At 60.5% G+C, this 23,011-nt stretch overlaps 1 protein-coding gene across 2 annotated transcripts; it reads right to left on the bottom strand.

Annotated features, from left to right (window-relative positions):
• Positions 1 to 899: 899 nt before the first annotated feature.
• Positions 900 to 16,661, bottom strand: ZNF787 (zinc finger protein 787). 2 transcript variants are annotated; one of them, XM_087826978.1, is made up of 3 exons: positions 16,575 to 16,661; positions 6,352 to 6,440; positions 900 to 1,963 (listed from the first exon to the last, which is right to left on the bottom strand). In XM_087826978.1, the coding sequence occupies exons 2-3, from the start codon at positions 6,428 to 6,430 to the stop codon at positions 900 to 902; spliced, it is 1,143 nt and encodes a 380-aa protein (XP_087683104.1). In that variant the 5' UTR covers positions 6,431 to 6,440; positions 16,575 to 16,661. The 2 variants fall into 2 exon arrangements, with proteins under 2 accessions (XP_087683104.1, XP_087683103.1); XM_087826977.1 differs by lacking the exon at positions 16,575 to 16,661 and having other exon boundaries at positions 6,352 to 6,771.
• Positions 16,662 to 23,011: the final 6,350 nt, after the last annotated feature.

The following is a 23,011-nucleotide window of genomic DNA, read 5'->3' as shown; positions in this document are numbered from 1 at the left end:
TTCTCCCCAAGGCTGGACGCTGGTGGCCACCGCTCCGCGGCCCACAGCCCACCGCAGGTGACCTCGCCGGGTCGCTCTTCCAGGACAACAGCCCAGTCTGCGCCCAGGGTGGGTGTGGACTCACTGGGCAGCTGCCCAGCCAGCTGCCTCTCCGCCGGCCTGGCTCGTGGCCGGTGACGCCCCAGCCATTGCCCCGCAGGGACCCCGCCTATCCTCTGGCTCTGGCCCTCTCCCTCTCCAGCTCAAGAACCACGCACAGCAATCAGACAGTGCCATTTATTGCCCCCGCACCCATCTTCCACGCGCCCAGGCCTCGGAACAGGGAGGGACCAGTTCTCCCAGGGGCACCTCCGAACGGGGCTGGTTCTGCTCCCACACTCCGGCACCCCCGTACCCAGGACGGGAGGCGGGCTTGGGCAAGAGGAAGGGTGGGACCCACGGGGGAGGAGAAAAACAACGGTGATGGGGTCGGGTGGGTGCGATTAAAAGAAAACTCTAAAAGGGAAAAGGGCCCCTCTTCCCCTTCCCTCTGGGCCCCCCTCTAAATGGGAGGGCCCGATGGCTCTCGACTCCGTGCCGCACCCCGACGGCGGGGAAGAGAAAGTGGGGAAATGGTCTTTCGCTCGTGGGCTCGTCGCCTCTTGGTCTCGAGTTCACACCGTCTACCTCGGACTCCGCCGGGGCCTACAGGGGCGGGCAGGTCCGCCCAGGGCGCGGGGAGGGCGCGGCGCGGCGGGCACCCCGGCGCCCTCCCTAGGCCACCGCGCGGGACAGGCGGCTGCGGGGAAGGCGGTCGCTGCGGTCTGGGCCCCCTCGGTCCATTCCTCCCCGGGCCTCCGGGTCCTGCGCCATCGCTCCCGCCGAGCCCGAGGGGCCCTGCCCCCCCGGGCCCCCCACCCCTACCGGGCCTCCCCGCCGCGGCACTCGCTGCACCGGCCGCCGGCCGCCTCGTCCTCGCGGTCCTCGTCGTCCGCGCCCGACCGGTAGTAGTTCTGTCCGCAGCGGCTGCAGACCGCGGGCACGCCCACGGCGTGGACCTTCTTGTGCCTGCGCAGCGCCGCGCCCTGCACGAAGCCCTCGCCGCACTCCACGCAGATGTGCGCGGGCTCCTCGGCCGCCCCGAGCCCGTCCTCGTGCTGCGCGCGCTGGTGCGCCAGGAGCCCCGCCGCTTGCCCGAAGCCCTGCCCGCACTCCAGGCACACGTAGGGCTTGGGGGCGGGCGCGCGCCGCGAGCGGGGCCCCGGCGCCTTGGCCCCCGCGCCCTCCCCCGCGGCGGCCGCCGCCGCCCCCTCCCCCGGCGCGCCCACCACGATGATGCCGTCGCCGTCGCCCACGGGGATGGCGATCTCGCCATCTGCCGCCGCCGCCGCCTCCGGAGCCTTGGCCCGGCGCACGCTGGCCGCCAGCACCTTGGCCGCGACCCCGGGCCCCGACAGCTCCGGGTGCAGCCGCAGGTGGCGCGCCAGGCTCTTGGGCTGGCTGAAGCCGCGGCCGCAGCGCGGGCACACGAAGGGCTTGAGGCCGCTGTGCGAGCGCCGGTGCTTGGCCAGGCTCTTGCTCTGCGTGAAGCTGCGGCCGCAGTCGGGGCAGGCGTAGGGCTTCTCGCCCGTGTGGATGCGCTGGTGCTGCATGAGGTTGGAGCTCCAGCTGAAGCGCTTGCCGCACTCGGAGCAGGCGTAGGGCTTCTCGCCCGTGTGGATGCGCCGGTGCTGCACCAGGTGCGAGCTCTGCGAGAAGGTCTTGCCGCAGTCGGCGCAGGCGTTGGGCCGCTCGCCCGTGTGCGTGCGCTGGTGCCGCGTCAGCTTGGACCAGTGGCTGAAGCTCTTGCCGCACTCGTTGCAGATGTAGGGGGCGGGCGGCCGCGGCCGCGGCGGGGGCCCGGGTGGGGGCGCCGCCTGGGGCGGGGACAGCTTGGTGGGGGGCCAGGTGGGGACGTCGTCGTCATCCATGATCAGGATGTCCACTGGAAGGCAAGAGGGCGGAGGGAGAGTCAGACCGCGCTCCGCATGGGAAACCCGCGCCCCTCTGCGGGCCCCTCGGGCTGCCCCGGCGCGGGGCGTGGCGGTGCGCCCCTCTGCACAAACCTGACCCCGGAGGAGTCCCACCCGTCTGCACCCCTAACCCGCCCCACTTTCCTCAGAACCCATCAGCCCTGCCATCTCACTAAACATTCCTGTCACTGCCTGTGCCTCCCAACTTCTACGCTGTCTGGCGCACCCAGGAGATGCCCGGGACACAGCAGGGACACCAGGCTGGGCAGGGGTTCTCAAGAGGAGAGCTCACTGGGGGGGCGGCAGTGACCCTGGCCCGGGACCCTGAAGGTGCAGCAGCGGGAGGGACAGCGTCGCGGGTGGGCTCTAGGGCACTATCCTGGCTGCAGGTGGAGGATGACAGCCAGCAGGGGAGGCCTGGGCTCCGCTAACCCTCACCCAACGCAGCCACTATCACGGGCGTCCTCACTTGGGCCCCTGGCTTTGTGGGTCCTGTGTGCCCAGTGGGGCCTTGGTCTTGCTGAGGACACCCCCATGGACAGGCTGCCCAGCAGCCTCTCACATTTAGACCAGCCTGGCCCTGAGCGGTCTCCAGGGGTACACGAGCCAGCCTCCTGCCCAGCTCTGCCGCCCAGACGAGCCTGTGTGTGCCTGCCACTTCTGCTCCCCCAGCAGCTGGGCCTCAGCCAGTCAGAGGGCGATGGGGGCGCCTCACCCCCGGCTCCACTGTGGCTCTTAGCACCCCAGTGCAGCACAGCCCTTACCCCTGCGAGGCTGCCCAGGGCGCACCCTGGCGCCACCACCGTGCCCAGAGGGCACAGAGTACTGCAGTGCCGTCCCCAAGACCACGCCGGCGACATGCAGAGGGGGAAGGCTGATGCACCAAAGACACTAGCGTCACAGGTGTGCAGCCGCTGGTTTGTCCCCTCCAACTCTACTTGGGGGATCCCAGGGACACCTTCGCACCTAAGGCACATTATGTTGTGAGCGTGGCCCAGGGGAGATGGGTTTGTCATGCGGTGCTGTGTTTCACGTGGGGCGTGGGGGCCCAGGGCTCAGGCATGGCATCCTAGGTGACCTCGCAGGATTCTAAAGTGCTCTGACCGTGACAGAGAGCTGACGGGGACATCAGCGTTCCATCCCCTGCAGGTGATGCCATCTTTCTAGCTGGAAGAGCTCCTGCCTCAAAGTCAGGATCTTCTGTATTTGGATTCATTTTCTGGATCGCGTCTCTGAATGCCTGTAGCTAGGGCCCGAGACAGGCCTGGATGGCTCTGCTGCCCCACCGCTACCAACCCATGCCCCTCACATCCCACCCTGAGAAGTCCAGGCTGGGGCCACTGGAACAAGGGGCCCGGGCCAGCAGGTCAAGAAGCCAGACGGCCCTGGGCCGTGGGTGTGCCTCCTTACAATCACAGGTTTGCTGTCTCCAAACCCCAGCACCTCTGCTCAGAGTCTGACCAGGAGGGTGAGAATTCCGTGAGGTACCCAGCCAGCCTGGGGGGGCTGGTGCATAGCTCAGGGCAGGTGGGAAGAGCTCAGGGCCCTGGCTGCTGAGAACAGCACCAGCCCAGGAATCTGGACACCCTTCCCACCAATGTTCAAACCCAGGGGAAAATACGATCTCCGAGGTTCCCCAAACGCCCTGGGTAATTGGATCTCATCTGAAAGAAAACCGAGACCTTAGTGCTTTTCCGTCTCAGCCACTGAGGAGCAGAGTGCCTGAGCGGCGTGGTCACTGCCGGTCACAGCCAACAGTGGGCAAGGGGACTGGCTGTGTGTACAGAGGACCATCTGGGGAACTTTATTTCGGTGCCACACAAGTAAACACGCAGCTGGGGGGTGCAGCCCCAGAAGTGACCCCATAAATGATGTTGGGCCTTGACACAGAAGAGCACATATTGCAGAGCCACCACACCAGAACCGAGGTGGCCAGGGCCTGCCCCAAGTAACAGACAGCGTCCCCTCTGCTCAAGACGCCTTGCCATGGGGAGGGGCGGGGTTCAGACTTCTGGGGACAGAGGGCTGAAAACTTTTCTTCAGGCCCCTCATCCTGAAGCCCAGCCTCCTCCTCCCAGCTGAGGCCCCACCACCCATCCCACGGTCTCCAAGGACACAGCCTGCAGAGCCACTGGCCTTGGGGAGGGAGGCTCTGGCCCACAACGGCCTGGGAAAAGGTTGCCCATAGCTCCTGAGCTGCTGGCCACCTCCACCAAAGGGCAACGTCCCCTGGACTCAGCGTCCTCCCCCGTGACGGCTACAGTCAGCTCCCCAGCACTCCGGAGCCCATGTGACGCTGGTCTCCATGAGGAGGATGCTGGTGCTGCCAGTCAGTCCCCTCTATTCCTCACCAGAAAGCCCCAAGCAAGGGGTTGAGCCTGAATAAGCCAGTCTTGGTGACTCTGAGGCCACCTCCCTGCCAGTGAGACCCAGCTGGGGGCTGATGGAGGGAGAGCCAGAGGCCCCGCCTCCCTGCTCCAGCCCTTCCCTCCCTTCCTGTCCTTCTGCCTTCGGTGGTTTCCTAGGAAGGTGGAAGGGGCGATGGCTGGACGGAGGCGCCATCTCAGGATGGCACAGAGGAGGCCCTCAGGGCCCCAGGTGTCCGTGGCTCAGGGAGCAATGGCTGAATTGACCACCCTGAACCTCCCATCTCCAACCAGATGCCCCAGACCATTCAATGTCCTTTTGATAGGAGCCACTACTGGGTGGGTTCCCTGGGCAGCTGAGAGGGTCCCCATGGGTCCGGCCATGCTGCCCTGTGTCCTTCCTCAAGCTCTCCACGGGGCCTTTGCTCCAAGCTGGCCACCGCCCTCTGCACCGTCACCGCATCTCCTTCCTCGGCAAGGCCTGTGCGGACAGAGACGGGCCTCTCCAGGGAGGCGCTCCGCGGGAATCCCGTCTGTGACCTCGTGCTGGGGCACCGTGCGGGCGACCGCGGGCCAGGCGAGCAGCGCAGGTGGGCACCGCTCCGCAGGAGCCAGGGCCCGGCCTCCACTTCCAGAGGCGCGGCTGGGGCGCTGCGGGGCCGACCGGCCTCGTGCGGGACGAGTCCGGGCCGGGTCTGGGCCGGGCGGCACGCCCGCTTCCTGCGAGGGGCTGCGGCTGCGCCCGGGCCCGGCTCGGGGAGCTCGGGGGCCCGGCTCGGGGAGCTCGGGGGTGAAGCGACGGGCGCCTGGGTTTACCTGAAATACCGCAGGCAGCGCAGCCCCCACGCGGGGGCAGCGGGAGCCGCCGCGCTGCTCGCCTGCGGCTGGCGGGGCCGGGCGGGGCCAAGTGGGACCGAGTGGGACCGAGTGGGGCCGAGTGGGACCGAGTGGGGCCGAGTGGGGCCGAGTGGGGCCAAGTGGGGCCGAGTGGGGCCAAGTGGGGCCGAGTGGGGCCGAGTCGGACCGAGTGGGGCCGAGTGGGGCCGAGCGGGACCGAGCGGGTCCTCACGCAGCGCTCGCGTGAACCGCCCGCAGCGCGGGCTTCCGAGCCGGTGTGTAAACGCCGAGCCCAAGGACGTGAGGCGGGAGGGGGCCCGCGCCGCCCCGGCCTCCGGCCTCCTCTCCCGCGGGTCGCGCGCATGGGAGCAGGAGGGGCGGCGGCCTCACCCTGGCCCTCGAGGCCGGGCCCGGACTGACCGGCCGGTGGGCACAGGGGCCGCACGCCAGCGCCCGCGCTACGGATAAAGTTTTATCGGTGCCCGGCCACGCCCCCTCCCGCAAGGGCAGCGGCTGCTTCCGCTGCCGCTACCGGGCAGGCCCGCAAAGCCGGAAGTGCTTCCGCTCGGGCGCTTTACGGCGGCTTTGCGACCGGGTGGGGCGGCGGCGGGGCGCGGGCGGCGTGGCACCGGCCGCAGCGGGGCACCGGGCGGGACCGTCCGCCGCAGGCGCGAGCGCCGGGCCAGGGAACACAGCTTCCACCGAGGGGTGAGTTTATTCAGCCCGAACGATGCTTTTATTAAGCGACAGCCGTTTCCGAGCCTAGTGAGGGCTTTCAGACGCCCCCTCTGCCCCCGCGCCCCGTCGGCCCGAGCCCTCCTCTGCGGCCTGTCACCCCCACGCGCTACCTCTGGCCGCCAGCACTTGGGTTTCCTACCTCAGAGAACCGAGCCCCTCAGAGAAGAGGCAGGGCGCCCGGGACGGTGGGGGAGCAGGGGTAACCCCTAACGAGGGGCAGTGAGGTGGCCCCACGGGCCCCAGGGACGGCAGCTGGCAGGAAACGGAGACGCCACCCAGCCCGAGAGGAGGCCTGGCCGAGGCCGGGTTAATGGCGCCCGGGCCCCTGGCGGAAGCAGGGGTGATCCCAGACAGGAGAGAGGCCAGGGGGCCAGGGGGAAGGCGCGAGGTCAGCTGGCAACTGCCGGAGGCCACCTCACCTGGATTTTCGTGACTGGCCATCTGCTGGTCCTCGGAATCCAGCGGCCCCGGAGACCAGGCCTCTTCCCGCAGCTCCATGTGTGGGTCCCTGTTAGAAGGGATGAGACAGGACAGTTTACAGGGTGCCAGACAGACAGCCCGGGAGGGCAGGTTCGTCTCAGGTCCCGTCAGTGCTTGAGCTCCTAGAGCCCAGCACGGCCCTGCAGACAGAGGGACGGTGGAGAAACGGCCCCCTTGTCCCCACTGGACAGGGGAGCAACCGGGCTGCGGCGACCCAGGACCACTGGCGCACCCGTGACAGCCCCACGTGCAGACCTGGGGACACGCAGCCCCAGCCCTTCCCCGCATTTTCATGCAGAGCCCCGCAGGAGCGTGGCCATGACCGGCAGGAAGAGGGTCGGGAGGTCTGGAAGGGCAGAGGCCTGAAGAAGCGGGTGCAGAGGCCCGGGCAGACCCGGAACCCAGGCCCCAGGCCAGCGCGAAAGTGCGCAGATTCTCCCGCGGGGCACGCAGGCCAGGTGGGGACTGGGGAGTCGCTTGAAATGCGGGTCCCTGGGAGGAGGGCACCCTGAGGACTGTTTACAGATGCGGGGGGGACTGAGACGCGGCAAGGACCCCTCGCGGGCAGCAGCCTTGTCAGGGCCTCGAGACCACTCAGTGCCCGGCTCAGCCGCAGTGACTCGGGCGACGTCCGGACGCGAGGGAGACGCGCCCCCTGCAGCAACCTTCCCGGGGGCTGTAGGACAGCCCCTCCCTAGGGACGGAGACCATGGGCGCCGGGCACCTGCAACGTGGCTTCCGGGGCGGGTGAGTGCCGAGCGCCAGGCAGCCATTGACCAGTGACCCGGCTCCTCCAGCTCATGAGGGGAAAACCTATCCTCAGAAAACGCTGCTTTACCAAAAAAAGTTCATCACAGCAGATTCAGAGCAGGGGAAACTGGGGAGAACCAGTGTGCTGGGGGGCAGCGTACGTCACATGGACACGCCCACCGTGTCACTGCCTACGAAACCAGAGTATGGCTGTCCCTGCCCCTAACAGGAAGAGCGATTGCAGCTTTTTAAAATCTTCCTTTCCCAACTTTTTTACGATAATGGGTAATGCTTCTGTGGTAAAGGGAGACTACAAGTTGGGGGTTTTTGTGACGGACCCAAGGACTGCGCACCATACGGGACAGTCAGGGGTGCTGAGGGGCAAAGCAGGTCACTCCCGGTAAACACGGGCACCACACAGGGGCCCTCACCCAGGGCCCTGGGACCCCACAGCAGCTGTGGAAAACGGTCTGGCCGGTCCTCAGAGGGGAAGCAGTCACCAGATGACCATCCACCTCCACTTCTGGTGTGCCCCAGAAATAAAGCACATGTCCACTCAGAGACCTGTGCGCCAATGTTCTCCCGGCGCTGCTCATAACAGCAGCCAAAATCAGAGACGACTCACAGGCTGGGTGAGAGGCAGCCACAAAGGGCCACACAGAAATGTTCAGAGAGGCTGCGGGGCTGGTTTCTGGAGTGACGCCTGCTCACTGAGTGAACGTATGAACGACAATGAATTGCACACACTGACAGGTGAATTTTACAGCATGATTACAGCTCAGTTAAAAAGTGGATTGACTTTAAACAATGGTCCCGCCCTCTGTTTACACCATAAACATGAAGTTGTGTAAAAAGAGTGAGAAAGACACCAAGCACGGTGGAGGTGGGTCGGGAGAGGCTGCTCCTCTGCTTTCTCCATCCAGACTTGTCATGTGCGGCAATAGAGAGGGACTTTCCAGCCCGAGCCTCCAGTTGGGGCCTGGCTCCTGCAGCAAGGGCATCACACGGTTGCAGGGAGCGAGTCCCATCCTCGTCAGTCCAGGGAACCTGCAGGCTTTGGGGCAGCCCCGGCCTAAGCAGCCGGGATGGTGGTCCTTCTGTCTGCAGCATTCAAGGTGTTGGCTGCCTAAGATCCCTGTGCATTCAGCAGGTGCTTACTGGCGGCCAGGAACCCCACTGCCAGGACACAACCGAAGGAAATCAACGTGGAAAGTTTCTGTGGTGGGGAAAGCTGGGAAGATGGCGAGGAGGGAAGGAAGCAGGAGGGCTGGTCTTGAGAAAGAGTTGGTCCAAAACAGTCCACTTGGCGGGTTTATCTTGACTTCAAGGCCACAGCGGTACAAGGAGCACTCAACCCCCTTCTTCCCTGAGCTGGAGATGAAGTTCCCCTGCCCCACCCTGGGAAAGTGCCCTCTCAGTGCAGGAGGAAGAAAGTTATCTCTAGACACCAGGAGTCAGGCAGAGGGCGAAATCTGTACAAACATGTTCAAGAACTACTTCTTCCGTGTCCCAGGGAGGGCAGTCACCTGCCCCTGTCGTCATCTGCACAAGCCCTCCCTTGGGCCTGGTCACCTCTATGGTCTTTCGGTCATGGAAATACAGTTCTTCGGCTTGTCTGTCATCTGAGTCCATCTCACCCGGAAGCTCTAAGAGCCTAAGAGGGCAGAGGATAACCTTGCCACCCCTACAGACGGGTGGAAAAGCCTCTGGGACAAATGGAATGGGTGTGGGTAGCACAGGAGGCAGGCCAGCCCACCTAGACTCTGCCCTCCAGCTAAGAATGGTTCTGCCTATACATTTCAGTGATGTGCTCACACTGGGCCTCAGCATCGGGGGAACTGCAGGTACCCACAGAGCTGGGTGTGAGCACCAGGTAGGTGCTAGCAGCGAGGGTCCTGGGGAGCATCAAGGGGGGAATTCACTGCACATGACCCAGTCCTTTCTCTCCGGCTCACTCAGTCACTCAGCTGCTGAGGCCTCTGGTCCTGCCCCTTCCCATCCAGGGGCAACTGCAGAGAGGAAGAACCAGGGCTGAGGCCTGGGCAGCCTCAACCAGCTGGCAGGGCCAACAGCTCCCTGGACAAGGCCCAGGCAATTCCGAGTCAGCCTGACCGTGGAATTGGACTTGTGAGGCTGAGAGGGGACACCCACCCTGCCTCGACCTCCCCAGCTCCCCGCCAAGCTCTCAGCAGGAAGCTCAAAGCCCCGCACAGTCCTCACTCCCCACCCATCCAGTGGGGCCCTGGGGTGATCCAATTAGCACGCAGAGTTGTCAGGCCCACGGCTAGTAAGCTGTAGACAAATTATTGTTATTGTTGTTATTAGATCCCACCCACCTCCTCTGGATGCCTGCCCACCAATTACTCTGCGCTTTCTTCTGCTGCCAACCTCCTCCTCCCCAGGCAGCCAGCTTGCTGGGCTTCTCCCCTGGCAGGAAACGGCTGTCCCCCTCCTCTCCCTGCCACAGACCCTCTCATGAGCCCGCTGGCTTTCTCCCCCCTCCCTGCTTCCCCTCCCCCCCTCCCTCCCCCACCTCCCCCGCCACTCCCTAACCACTGCCCCTTCACCCTCTGGTAACCACACCCAGTGGCTATTTCTCAGCCTTGACCCCCCACTCCACAGTCACGTGCACTTGTGCTCTCCTGCCTACCTCCTCCCCTTATCCCTTCCTCCTCACACCACAGATGAACTCATCTTTGTAAGTCAGTCGTTCAAACAACCCAAGTTAAGCAGAACAAAGGATCAGAACAGCCATGTCTTCAAAGAAAACACACAGGCATGCAAAAAGATGCTCAACATCACTGCCACTGGGGACACACGTGCACCGAAACCACAGCGAAGGCCCCCGCACACCACTGGGGTGGACACAGAAAGTACAGCAAACAGCAGGGGTAGACGAAGACATAGGGACATCGGAAATTGTACGCTGTGGATGGGGCCGTGGGGCCCCACGATCCGTTTCTGGGCACACCCTAGAGAAACACATCCACACAACACAGCACACATGCCCACAGCAGACAAGCGGATGGACACACTGCGGTCTGCCCACTGTGGACCTCACACAAGAGGCTGTGTGGCCTGCTGTGCCACCAGCGACCTCACAACACTGTCGGGTGAACAAGTGCTAGTCCACGGACAGAACAGGCAGATTATAGCTCAGAGGTTCCCAGGACCACAAGAATGCTCTGAAAGTGCTGTGGCGAGTCACCTGCGTGTGCCTGCATAGAACACCACTGGGTGCACAGGGAAGGGTGGGTGGTCCAGTCCAGGAACTGTATCTCCATTATGCTGGTTTTTTAAAGGCAGCTCAGTTAACAGCAGCCCCTGCCCAGACTCCCTCCCCAGTCATCCTACAAACACTGCCCCCTGGGATCCTCACTCTGGGCCCACCTGTTTCTCTAGAAAGCCCACCCCGTACTCCACCAGCCTGGGCCCGCTCCCCTTTCAAGGGTGAGTTCCTGTCCCCTGCCCCGTGGCCGTGCCCCACCCCATATCACATAGCAGGCCTCCTTCCTTCCCACATCCATGGGCAGAGTCTAGCACACTCTTCCTCATTTCCTTCCGCAGGGTCCGGTCTGCTGCCACACAAACTGCTGGCTCAGCAGGTCGGCCTCCGACCCTCACACCCTCCTCCGCTGCTGGTACTGAATGGCCCTGTGTGGTGGGAAGCCCGGCAACACCAGCCAGCCCCACTTCCCTTTTCTGTGAGCACTTTGCCCCTCCCTCCAGGCCCAAAACATGGCCTGTCTCCGAAGGTGTCGTTCTGACCGCAGTCTGCAACACCCTCCAGATCTTAGCCGCCCCCTCCCCAGACTGGCCTGTGTAGATTTCCACCCTTCTAGAGTGAGCTAGGAGATTACACATCCCCGGATTGTGCCCTGTGCCTCCCCCAGGTTTCCCCTGGAGTTGACAGGAGCATCGCAGGCTCTACTCCCTTATCCCTCCCTCTCCCTTGATTAGGTGCCTCTCAAAGCCCATCATTGCTTTACTCCTCCCACCTCTCACATCTTGACCACCTGGCCTCCCAGACTCAGACTCACACCCTCCATGCCAGTCACCACCACCCCCAAGTCCTCCACAGCCTCCCCAGGGGCCCAGGACAGAAAAGGAGTGAGGTCAGTGTTAGACATGAGCAGAGCAAGGAAGATGGGTCAGGTACAGACACTTACCAGGGAAGAAAGTCACGGATGCCTAGCAAGGGGCAAAACTGGGAAAACAAGAACCTTGTCCCCAGGGTAACCTATCCTCCCCTAGTTTATCACTGGTCATGGGGTTTAGACCCACCCCCACCCCACCCCCCGCCCGAGCATTTCCTCCCTAAAGATAACATCTAGGCCTCAGTGGCATCTCAGCTCCAGGCCCAGAAAAAGCAGCAAAACCAGACCAGTGGCACCACAGTGGCTGCCTCAGGGCCATAGACATTGACTAATGACCCTCTGCCCTGGCACTGACCAATCAGCGGAGACCACGACCCTGAAAGAGCACACCTGGAAAGCTGAATATTCTATGGAGACACTCCCTGGAGACCTCCCCTAAGATTTCCACCTGCAAGAAAGAGATAAATATGCTCAGGACAAAGGACCCAGGGAGCACACCAGCCCCATCTCCTTCCGCCCTTCTTCCTTCCTAGGAGACCCCACAACCAGGGGAGCAATGGGCAGCAGCAGCTTGTCCCCGGCTTACCCCTGACCCTGTCTCCAAGGCCCCCTCTTCTCTGACTCCTCAGTGGCCAGAGCAGCCGAGCCTGGGCTCTCCTGTCACCTCTTCTACGCTCTTCCTTGTCTCACTGTCCCACAAATATTTTGCTGCCACCATGGACCCAACGCCCTCTGACTGAGTGCTGTGTAGTCTTTCCCTCTGGATTTCCCCATCCCCCATCCCCTTTCCTTAAATAAATTCCATTTTTCTTTATTCACCACCTGAGATGGCAAATATTTAGCCTGCAGGCGCACCACTGACCTTAACCTTTCAGTCAGGGTGCACACGTGTGGCCCGTCACCACTCCCACTTTCTGTAGAGAGAGAAGTTTCCAGAACTCCTAGAACCTTGACCTATCATGGCGGCAGGCCCACCTGGGAGTGGCAGGGAGCACAACCCTGGCCACCTGCCACCATTCAGCATTTCCAGATTCTTGAATGTTGGTAACTGAAAATTGTTTAACAAACAAAAATACTCCTCAGGCCAAAAAAAAAAAAAGATCTGGCAAATCGCGCAATCAGGCCACCAACCCAGCCTCTGTCCCCTGGGTGGGTGTGCTCTCCCACCCTGGCCTTTCTTGCAGGCACTTCCAGATTTGCTGCTAGGGCCCCATGAAAATAACACCTCCCCTAGGAAGCCTTCCCAGACTTGTCACTTCCCTCAGCTTAACTGTCCTCTGAAATAGTAGAATGCATTCATCAAGCACAGGCTGGATCACAGACCCCAGGCTCGGGGTGCTGTAGGCACAAAATTCTGACCCCACAACCACCCAGAGATGAGAAGACAAGCATTCGGGGCAAGCTGCCCAGGTCGGGCTCCGCCCCCCACCCTCCACATGACCTTGGCATCAGGATCAATGGGACGATGTATGTGAGGTACCCACTGAGCCAGGTGCTTAGTAAGGGCCTAGCAGCACTGACTGGGGTGACCTGAGCCTCAAGGCCACGGCTCAGACAAGCTCAGTGGCCAATGTCACAGCCAGAGCAGAAGGGCTGGTACTTGACAGGTCAGCCAGACTCCAAGGCACCTCCTGTCCCTCTCCCTTAGGACACTGGCACTTGTTCCCTGTACCTCCCATTATTAAGGATAAGTCTTGCATCCCTGGGGCGGGCCCCCCACCCCAGCCGAACTAGCTCCCAGCACAGACCCCGGACACAGCAGTCTCAGGAATCCGACACACTGACTGGCCTGGGCTCAGAGGCCAGACCACGCCTGATGCCTCTCTGGGTCCCCAGCATCACCCATTACGAGGGCACAGAGGACTCCCCTTCTGCGCACGAGAGAAGCCAGTGTTCTGTGAGCCCAACAGCCAGGCACTGACAGAACTGGGAAACCCCCAGCTCTCTGTGCTCCTGCAACAGGGCTGCTTACACTGGTGGTGTGACAACCCCAACGCCCCCTCCCACCTGTGTCCTGGCCACCTGTGAAAGTCACACCTGAAATAAGGGGCTGGGTCTCCAAATCCCCTGAACCAGCCGGCAGCCCAACCCAGCCCAGCCCAATGACTGACACCTAAAGGCATCAGAACAGCAGCCTGTCTCTCCAGACCCCAACCTTGGCCAAAAGAAATGTCGAGGCAACGGCATCACAGTGAAGGCCAAGCTCTGGAACCACAGCAGCCCCATGATCCAATGCTGTGTGGGTCTGGGCTTGGACCCAGTACTCCTACCATGGGGGACCACCTCCATCCCGGTTCTCTGAGGGCTGTGACAGTGAGTGAGCACCAGGAACAGAGTGGGCATGTGTCCAGTGCTCAGGAAGCAAGTGTGCTCACATCTGCAGTCTACCCTCAGCAGGAGACCCCAGGCAGCGTCCAAGAGGAACGAGTGAGGTTAGGAGGCCATGACAGCCAACAACCCTGGCAGCCAGGCAGTCACTGGAGGCCATGGCCAGATCTTTTCCACTTGCCCGAGAGTCCAGGGTTCTCTTGGTCAATTCCTGCCCTTGGAGACTCAGGACAATCCGCCTCCCTGGATATCCTCCCTGACCACAGTGAGGCAAGGCAGTGAGATGCTAGGAAAATTCCTTGGCAAGTGGAATGGGGAAACTGAGCCAGGTGGCCGATTCAAACTGGCCCCATCCAGCACTCCCACTCCTGCCTCCTTCTCCCTGGCACAACCACTCCCTTAAGCATTAAGCCCTCAGGACAACGAGGTTCTGGTCAGCATTAAATAATCTCAGGAACAAAGCCTCAGGTCTGTTGACCACAGAGACAGAATTTCAGTCAAACTAGAGATAACACCTAAGCCTCAGTTGTGTTTCAGCTCCAGGCCCAGAAAAGAAGCAAGGCCAGAAGAAGAGACACCATGGCTGACTTCAGGACCAGATGCAATGACCAATAACCCCCTGCCCTGGTGTTGGCCAGTCAGTAGAGACCACAACCCTGAAAGAGCACACCTGGAAAGTTAATGAATATTCTATTGAAATCCTCCCAAGTCCTCCCCTAAAATTCCTGCCTTTAGGGATCCAGCATGCCCTCACCTTTCCTCCCTTCTTTCCTAAGGCATGTATCTTTGCTTTTTCTCCACGGGCCATTATTTCAACTCTGTAACTTGTTTCCTGAGTCCACACAGCCCAGCTGGCTCAATTCTTCTGCCTCTGTGATTTTCTTTCTAAAGGGCCAAGGCAGCCATGTCTAGGCTCACTCCCATTGCTGTTATCTTACCTCTTCTGTCCTAAGCCCTTCCTTTGTTTCACTGTCCCCACTCTAATAAATGTACTCTCAAAATCACCTGTACTTGTGTTGTGAAATCTTTCCTTTACAAAGTCAAGAACTGAAAGTCAAGAACCAAGAGCTCACTTCAGCATACCCCTGCCCCATAGCTCCAGGAGCTATTCTGCATACCCCCAGCCACTCTGCCTGGTGCTTGTGTGTGTCTCCCCACATGCCTCTGAGCTGCTCCAGGACAGGACTGCTGCCCAGCACCACCCAGCTCTGGGTCTGGCCCATGGGAACCTCAAGAAATGTGTGCCAACTGACCTCTGCCACCCCAGAGCAGGCAGCTGTGCCCATGCACCCAGCACAGGGTGGGCATGTGTGGCAGCCTGACCAACAAGGCTTATCCAATGAAGAGTGAGCTGTGCTCTCCACCTTAGGGTATGAAGAGGAAACAGCCTGGGAAAGAGGAAGTAACAGGTCCAAGGTCACAGGGCTGGAGAAAAGGAGCGGAGGGCAACCTAGGAATGCCAGGCTTCAGAGCCCTTTCCACACACTCTACACCCACTTCTCTTGCTGTAAAAAGAAAGCATACCAAGGTCAATGCTATTATTTCCATCTTGTTTTATCCGGCAGAAACCCAAATTAGTTACCTAAATTCACAAAGGTCTGAGTGTGGGGCTGGGATTCAAACCCAGGTCCTCTGACCCCAGAGCAAGGGCCAGCATCGTGATAAACCTTTCTGTTGTGGACAGGGTGAGGGTGGGGGTGGGGATTAGCTCTGGAAGGCTTCCAGAAGGAAAAGGCGAAGACATGAGATAACACCTGAAGGAATCTGATCTGAATGTTCTCCATAGCTAAGGCCGAGGGGACGGCAACAGAGGCAGCAGTGAAGGCCAGCTGCACTCAGCAAAGCGGCTTACAGACTTAGGGAGGGGATAAGCCAGGATCAACAGCACCTGTGCTTCCCTGCTAGTCCAGCTCTGCCTCCCAGCTGGGTCCTCAGCATTGCCCAACCTGGGGCCTGGCACCAGGAAACGCAGAAAAACCCCAGCCAAGTCACTCCCTTCCTAAAACGCTGACCGCCTGCTGGACTGGGCTGGGCTGGCTGCCCTCCCTGGGCTCCCACGGGCCCTGGACCTCTCCATTAGGGCTCTGGTTAGCGGGTGGGGGCTCTGTGTCCAAGTTTGCATCTCTGCTCCAGGACCTGTGTCCACACTCGCTGCGGGCTCTCAATCCTGTGGGTCACTTTTCCCTTTGATCACGCCATCCTGAGCTTGCAGGACCCCGCGGGTCCGAGGGCCACTCAACTCCATGAACTGGGGTGTCCCCTTTTGTGGCCGGCAGTGGAGAATACAGGATCCGGGAGGCCTCTAGGGTCGCCAGCGAGCCCGGCCACAGTCTTCGCCCAGCACCGCGGGGCCACACGGGGCCTGACCTTGGCCCAGCCGCTCCCCCCGGGCGTATGCAAGTTCTGCCCCCGCCCGCGCGGGACCAATGAATGAGCCTCCGCCGGCCGGAACGCCCGTAATTACCGCCCGAATCAAAGGCAGCACGCGGCCCGCCAGGGCAGCGACGGGCCCCGGCTCTTTGAAAAGGGGAAGGAGTGGGGGTCAGGCTTCCGGTCAGGCAGGCTCTGCCCGCGTGGCCCCCACCCCCACCGGGGCCTCAACTTCCCCCCGGAGTCGCCACCACTTCCGGCCACTACCCGCCAGGCAGGATAGGGGGACGCAGCGACCCCGGCCCGAGCCGAGCCCCGAGGCAGAGCCCCCAGCGCTGCGCACGCGCGCTCCTCGCGGCGCGCTCCCTGTCCCGCGCGGCCGCGCACGCGCACTCCCCGCCCCGCACGCGCTCGCCCGCGGCCCTCCCGCGCGCCCCCGCCCGCCCCGCCCCGCCCGGCCGGCCACGCGCCCTCACGCCCCCCCAGCGGCGCGCACGCGCACTCACCGCCCAGTCGCGCTCGCCGTCCGCCTTCCCGCCCCCCGTCCGCAGTCCGGCTCCCGAGGCGCGCCCCCCGGCCCTGGTCCCACGCCCTTCGCCCCCGCGCCCTCCCCTCACCTCCTTGGTCCCGGGGCCGCCGCGCCGCACTCCTCCTCCTCTTTCCTCCCTCACGGATGGTGGCAGCGGCGGCAGCGGCGACTCAGACCCTGGGGTCAGGGGGACGGGCGCCCAGGCCGGAAGTGACCTTCCTGGCCGCTTCCGCCCGCGCCGCTCCCCCCTCCCCCCACCCCCCTCCGGCCGCCACCCCGTCCTGGCCGCTCTAGGAAGGTGAGCCCGCGACCCCCCTGGCCGCCGCCCCCCCGGCTCGATGGTGTGGAGCCGGCGTTCGGAAAATCACTTCCGGGCACGTCTAGGACGCGGGTCCTCCGGCCGCGCTCTATGGCTCCGCACGCCCAAGGGCTGCGGCCCCGCCCCCTCACAGGACCGGAGGCGCGGGCTCGGCCCGTTAGGCGGAGACTTCCGGTGTCTAGGGAGGTGCCCCCCTCCCCCACACCCCGGGAGCCGGGCCCTCGCGCCTGCGCAGTGCCCTCCCGCGCCGGCCGCGGGCGCCAGGTGTGCAGAGTGGCCAGGGCCGCTCGTGCCGCCCCGAGTCCTCCAGTCGTCTCTATCATCGTAACCCCTTCCCTGCCGACGCTCCTCGCAGTGACCGGCGCCCGCGTGCTGCAGGGGACTGTCCTCTGCGGCCCTGGCGCTTTCGATACTGGACAGAGCGTGCGGGCCTCAGGTGCCGCCCGTGTCTACGTCTCCCTCTCAGCCCGTCTCCCCCTACCGGGAGTAATGGCACAGTGTTCGCGCCCCAGGGCTTTGCCAGCATGAGGGCCTAGTAATAACCTCTCATCTGTTACCACTTTGCAGATAAGGAGGGACTGAGCGGCCCGGGCACCTGCAGAATGTCACAGGCCCAGAAGGCAGAGCCCGGGCTCGAACTCGGGAGCCTGGCGGCCCGTTCGCACAGCTTTCTGAAGTTACTGTTTGCGCCGGAGCGTCCTTGCAGGTGGTCCCTGCCCTGCTCCGGGCTTGGCCGGCGCGCCCCTGAGGCCCGATGACCCCTTACAGTCGCCAAGCGCGGGAGCCGGGAAGGGGGCGTCCAGCCGAGCCGGTTACAGCGCAGCGGGGGCGCCCCCGGGTCCCCGCGTCCCCGCGCGCGGAGCCCTCGCTGGAAACGGGCTGACTGGCATTGCTCCTGAGCGTTGTTTCTGTCCCCGCGTCTCTGCACCCCCGGTTCTCAGCATCAATCGTAAGATGTGCCTTGAGGAGTTAATAACATCTCCCAGGAGAGAGAGAGAAATAAAAAGCAGGACTCGCTGCGTCCTCACATGGGGGAAGGGGCGAGGGCTTTCTCGGGCCTTTTATAAGGACCCCAGTCCCATTCAAGAAAGCTGGGTGCTCATGACCTGACCACCTCCCCCAGGGCCCGGTCTCCGATCACCATCACCTGGGCCATTGGGATTGCAACGTGCATTTGGGGGGGATATGCCCTAGCCCAGTTGGTTAGAGCATCGTCCCAATACGCCAAGGTTATGAGTTCAATCCCGGGTCAGGGCACATAAGCTTTAAATTAACTTTTAAAATATGTTACTATCCTATTTAAAAAGAAAAACCTTAGAGGTCGGCGCATCTCAGGTTGAAACCGGCTCGGGCAACTACAAAACGTCATGAGAACATTAATGAGCGCTCGTAAGTGGTATCACGGGGTGTAAATAAACTAAAACCCGTTGCTTTGCTCTCTGGGGCAGGCGGGGAACTGTTCTTGGAGCTATAAAAACTTCAGCCCCAATGCCTAGTGCCTGTGAGGGGCCCTGGGACGCTTCCCACCGTTTTAAAATAAATGCTTATTTATCTTGGGCAGTGTTCCCTGATATCACTGGACATAGATGCGTTGGGTTGCAGGTTTCACAGCTGACCTGGCTCCTCAGAGGGATCCCTGCAGGGGAGGTGAAGGGCACGCCCTGGACTCAGCCCCCTTGGATTCTCTGTTTCTATCTCTCTCTCTCTTTCTCTGTGTGTCTCTGTCTCTGTTTATCTTTATTTCTATGTCTATCTCTCTGTGTCTACATTTATTTCTCTATGTCTGTGTCTCTCGATCTCTACATCTATGTCTATCTCTTTATCTCTGTCTCTCTCTGGGCTGCACAGTGTGGTGGAGAGAGCGCCTTGGAACCCCAGGAGCCTCTGTAGAAAGACACTAACCCTCACATGAGGTCCCAGGCATCCCAGAATCAGTGGCACCGGGAAGAGGCCACTTCACACAGTGACCTGTAGTTCACCTTTATACAAGAACTTTGTTTCAGTTTTGGTTGGGATGTCACCAGACAGGAACTGGGCCCAGAGCGCATCTGCCTGGAGTCCAGCCTGCAGGGTGTGGGTTGGTGACGTCCGGCAGGAAAGATTTCACAACATGGGCTCAGGTGATTTTGAGAGGACTTATGTTAAAAGCTGGGGACAGTGAAACAAAAGAAGGGCCTAGACTGAGCTGCTTTAACTCACTGGGAAGTCAGAGAAAAGGGGGCCCTGAAGGCAGGTTCAGGGGGTTAGCCCCTGATGAGCTGCCCATTGCTCCCTGGTTGCAAGTCTCATGGAGTCCCTTAGAGTTTAGGAGGGACTGAAAATTTCATGCCTGAGAAGGGGCATGGGCGTACCCCAGAGAGCCTCAGCTGGGTCTTTGTCTCCAGGATTTTTATTTCAGTGGACTATGCATCCGCTTTCCAGGTGTTTTCAATATGCTGATGCATCAAATTGGGTGTATAGTGTCGTTTGGGATCATTCTCTGGTCTGCTTTACTGTTTTATCTTGGGTCTGTCTGGCTCTAATTGGATTTGTTGTTTCCCCGACTTCATTGGTCCTTGGGTCTGGCTGGCACAAATGGCACTAATTGGGTCTCTGCCCTCTATCTCCCTGACCAGGGTGATTTGAGCTCTGGGTTCTCTGGTCGGGGAGAGGAGATATAAACCATTTGCTCTCAGGTGTCCTTGGTTAGGGGAGATAAGGTCTTGCGATTCACCGGCTGGCTCTACTTTGTTCAAACTGCTCCGCCGTGTTTAATTTTCATGTCTGTTTCCCTATTCTACTTGCCCAGGAATTTTCCTAGCTTCTTACCACCTTGCCTCTTAACAAAAGAAACTAAACATTACCTGTAAAACAGTTGATCCTCATTACAGGTGGATTCCATATCTGCGAATTCACCTACTTGTTAAAATTTGTGTTACCCTCGAATCAATCCCCATGAGAAACCCACCCTGCAGACAGCCACCCACACCTGTGAGACGACCAATCTCTCTGGCTCCTTCCTGCCGTAGGCCCTGCTCACTGTCCCTGTGTCCAGGGAAGAGGGTACCTGGCCAGCGGAATACATTCCACCTGGCTGGCCCAGGGTCCTCCTGGAGCGACAGGAGGCCCCACAGCTGCTTCTGGTCACCAAACCCGGGTCTGCCCCACCTCTGCCTCTATTACTGTGTCTCTTTGAGAAGTTGCGCCAGTCTCACTGAGCCTCTCATCCCCACTGTAAACAGGGCTGAGGCTTTGATCTGTGGGCAGCCCATCATTAAGCAATTCATTTGCAATTTAATTATTTATTCTTGATTGTTTCCTGAGGCTGGGAGAAGGTGACTCACACTCAAGCCCAGCCCCTAGGAGCTCTCCCTGTGGGCTGCAGACTGACGGGAACAGGTCCTGCTTTCGTTCCAGGAGTGTCCCCTCCTGCGTTCACCCGCTCACCCATCATCTTTTTTACCATGAAATATTCCCCGAGCCTCCAAGCCTCCAGGTGCCAGAGTGGAGACCCAGAGACAAGCCAGGTTCCCTCTCCACCCTGTAATATCTGCGGCTTCAGAGCCCCACACGAAGAGAAAGGTTAATTATTATTTTGGGTAATAATTATAACGGTGCTACAAAGGAGCAGGTTGGCTCGGGTAGGGTCTGGGCGGTCAAAGGAATTCTTGCCCTCGGGCCTGGGAAGTAGGGTGAGAGCAACATTCCCTCAGTTCTTGTTTACTCAGCGGCCCCACCTGGGAGCTGGCAACACGAGGGCTCTGTCGTTGAGTTGCTCACCGGAAGGACGGAAGGACGGTGGGCGGGCAAGACACACAGTAAGTAGCTCAAGCCCGAGATGGAATATTCATCAGCTTTCCAGGTGTGTTTGTAATATGCTGATGCATCCAAATGAGCATATAGGGGAGTTTGGGATCATTCTCTGGTCTGCTTTACTGTTTTATCTTGGATCTGCCTGGCTCTAATCAGGTTTATGTTCTTTGTTCCCCTGACTTCATCCGTCCTTCGGTTTGGCTGGCAGAAATGGCACTAATTGGGGCTCTGTCCTCTCTCTCTCTGACCAGGGCGATTTAAGCTCTGTGTTCCCTCAAGTGTCCTTGGTTAGGGAAGATAAGGTCTGTAAGTTGTTCAAACTGTTTGGCTTGTTTGATGATGTTGTCTCAGTTTCCCAATCCCACTTGCCCTGGAAGTTTCCAATTCTTACTCTCCTCCCTCAATAGGAGGTCCCTAGAGTCATCAAATTCATGGACAGAAAGCGGAATGGTGGCTGCCAGGGGCTGGGGGAGAGGGAGGGATGAGGAGTTACTGTTTCATGGGGACAGAGTGTTAGTTTGGGGTGATGACCAGAGTTCAGTGGCTGGATGGTGGTGATGGTGTTGCAATGTGAACACCACCAAACCGTATACATAAAGATGGTTAAAATGGCAAAGTTTACGTTATGTATATTTTATAATTAAAGAAACAAGATCCCTCTGGCGGCTAAAGGGACTGGGGTGCAGGAGCGGGAGGAGCCAGAGCCAAAGCAGGAAACTGTCTATGGTCCCTGCTCCTGCTCAGGTGACTCACAGGGACTGAGACCAGGTGATAGGGTGGTGAGCAGTAGACAGGCTGACTGTGTTTTGTAGGTGGAGTCAACAGGACCTGAAGACAGATCTGATGTGGGGGTGATGGAACATGACAGTGAGGGGTGACCCTTCCCTGTTTGGCCCAACGGCCAAATGGAGTAGTGAAGAAGGAAGTTTTTTGCTGAGGGAGACAGGCTGGGGGTGGGGTGGAGTGGGGTGGAGGGAATTCTTTGGTTCAGATGCCTATTAGGAAATCCAAGTGGATTCTGGGTATTTATCTGAAAAAAACCAAAATATTAAATTGAAAAGACACATGCACTGCCATGTTCATTGCAGCATTATTGACAATAGCTAAGATATCGAAGCAACCTAAGTACCCATCAATAGATGACTGGATAAAAAAACTGTGGTACAACCCTGGCCGGGTAGCTCAGAGCATCATCCTGATAGGCCAAGGTTGTGGGTTTGATCCCTGGTCGGGGCACATACAAGAATTGACCAATGAATACATAAATAAGTGGAACAACAAATTGATGTCCCTCTCTCTCCCTTTCCCCTCCCCCCCTCTCCAATCAATCAATAAAGACAAATAAATGACTGGATTAAGAGGAAGTGGTGCATATATGCAATGGAATATTACTCGGCCATAAAGAGTGAAATTTTACCATTTATGACAACATAGATGGACACAGAGGTTTATGTTCAGTGAAATAAGCCAGTCAGAGAAAGACAAATACTGTATGATTTCACTTATATGTGCAATCTAAAGAACAACATAAGCTAACAAACAGAAACAAACTTATAGATCCAGAGCAGAGACCGATGGTTGCCAGATGGGGGGGGGGGGCTGGGTGATAGTCGATACTATTGTGATAACCGTGTGGTGCCACGTGCGCGCTGGAAATACTGGGAGGGGCACTTTGTAGAGTATGGGATTGTCTGACCTGTAAGATGCACACCTTAAGCTAATACAGAATAATACTGGATGTCAACTGTAAGAGAAAAAAGTCCAAGTGGAGACGTCAAGCGGGCGATGGGCTGAGAAGGGGAACGAGACCGGGCGTCCCTGGAGCAGAAAGGCCGGTGCGGCCGGAACGCCGCACGCGAGGGCTCGGGCCGAGGCGGTGGGAGGGCGGCCACGGCGGGCCCGGCGGTCACCCGGGCGGGGCCGGAAGCCGGGCCCAGCCGCCACCGCCGGAGCCCGGGGCAGTAACTGCGCGGAGGCGGCCGTGGGGACGGCTTCTCCCGGGCCCGCGGGGCGCGCAGCGCAGCCCGACCGGGATTTCTTCCCGCTCCGAAAGCCAAACATTCTCCCCGCCCTGGGGCAGCGCGGGAGAGGTCGGCAGGCACTACCCCCGCCCCATTCAGGGGGGAAACTGAGGCCTGTGGGCGGGTTCACGCAGAAGGACCCGAGCCAGGCGCCTGGGTCACGTCGGGAACCCGCGTGGACCTCAGGCCCGGTTAGTTCCGCCGCGTGGGGGGGAGAGGCCACCCGTCGTCGACGGGACGCGCCCCGCACGCCACCACTGGCGCGGAGCTCCTCCTTCCTCCTCGGCGGGTTCCTCGCTGTACCTCCAGAGCGCCGAGCAGCGTCCGGCCACCTCCGGTCTCCAGGACAACGCCGCCATAGCTCCTCCTTCTCACTTCCCCCTTGGCGCCCTG

This window comes from Miniopterus natalensis, chromosome 18 (genome assembly GCF_054644295.1).
Source record: "Miniopterus natalensis isolate mMinNat1 chromosome 18, mMinNat1.hap1, whole genome shotgun sequence".
Taxonomy (NCBI): Eukaryota; Metazoa; Chordata; class Mammalia; order Chiroptera; family Miniopteridae; genus Miniopterus; species Miniopterus natalensis.
This window is presented reverse-complemented; position numbering and strand designations above follow the sequence as displayed.

Bases quoted from the DNA above. Each gene is read 5' to 3' on its own strand.
- ZNF787 (XM_087826977.1), bottom strand. From the start codon at position 6,706: ATGAAAATGCGGGGAAGGGCTGGGGCTGCGTGTCCCCAGGTCTGCACG. The intron at 1,964-6,351 runs GTGAGGTGGCCT...CTTGCCTTCCAG, and splicing joins GGCCAGTCACGAAAATCCAG to TGGACATCCTGATCATGGAT.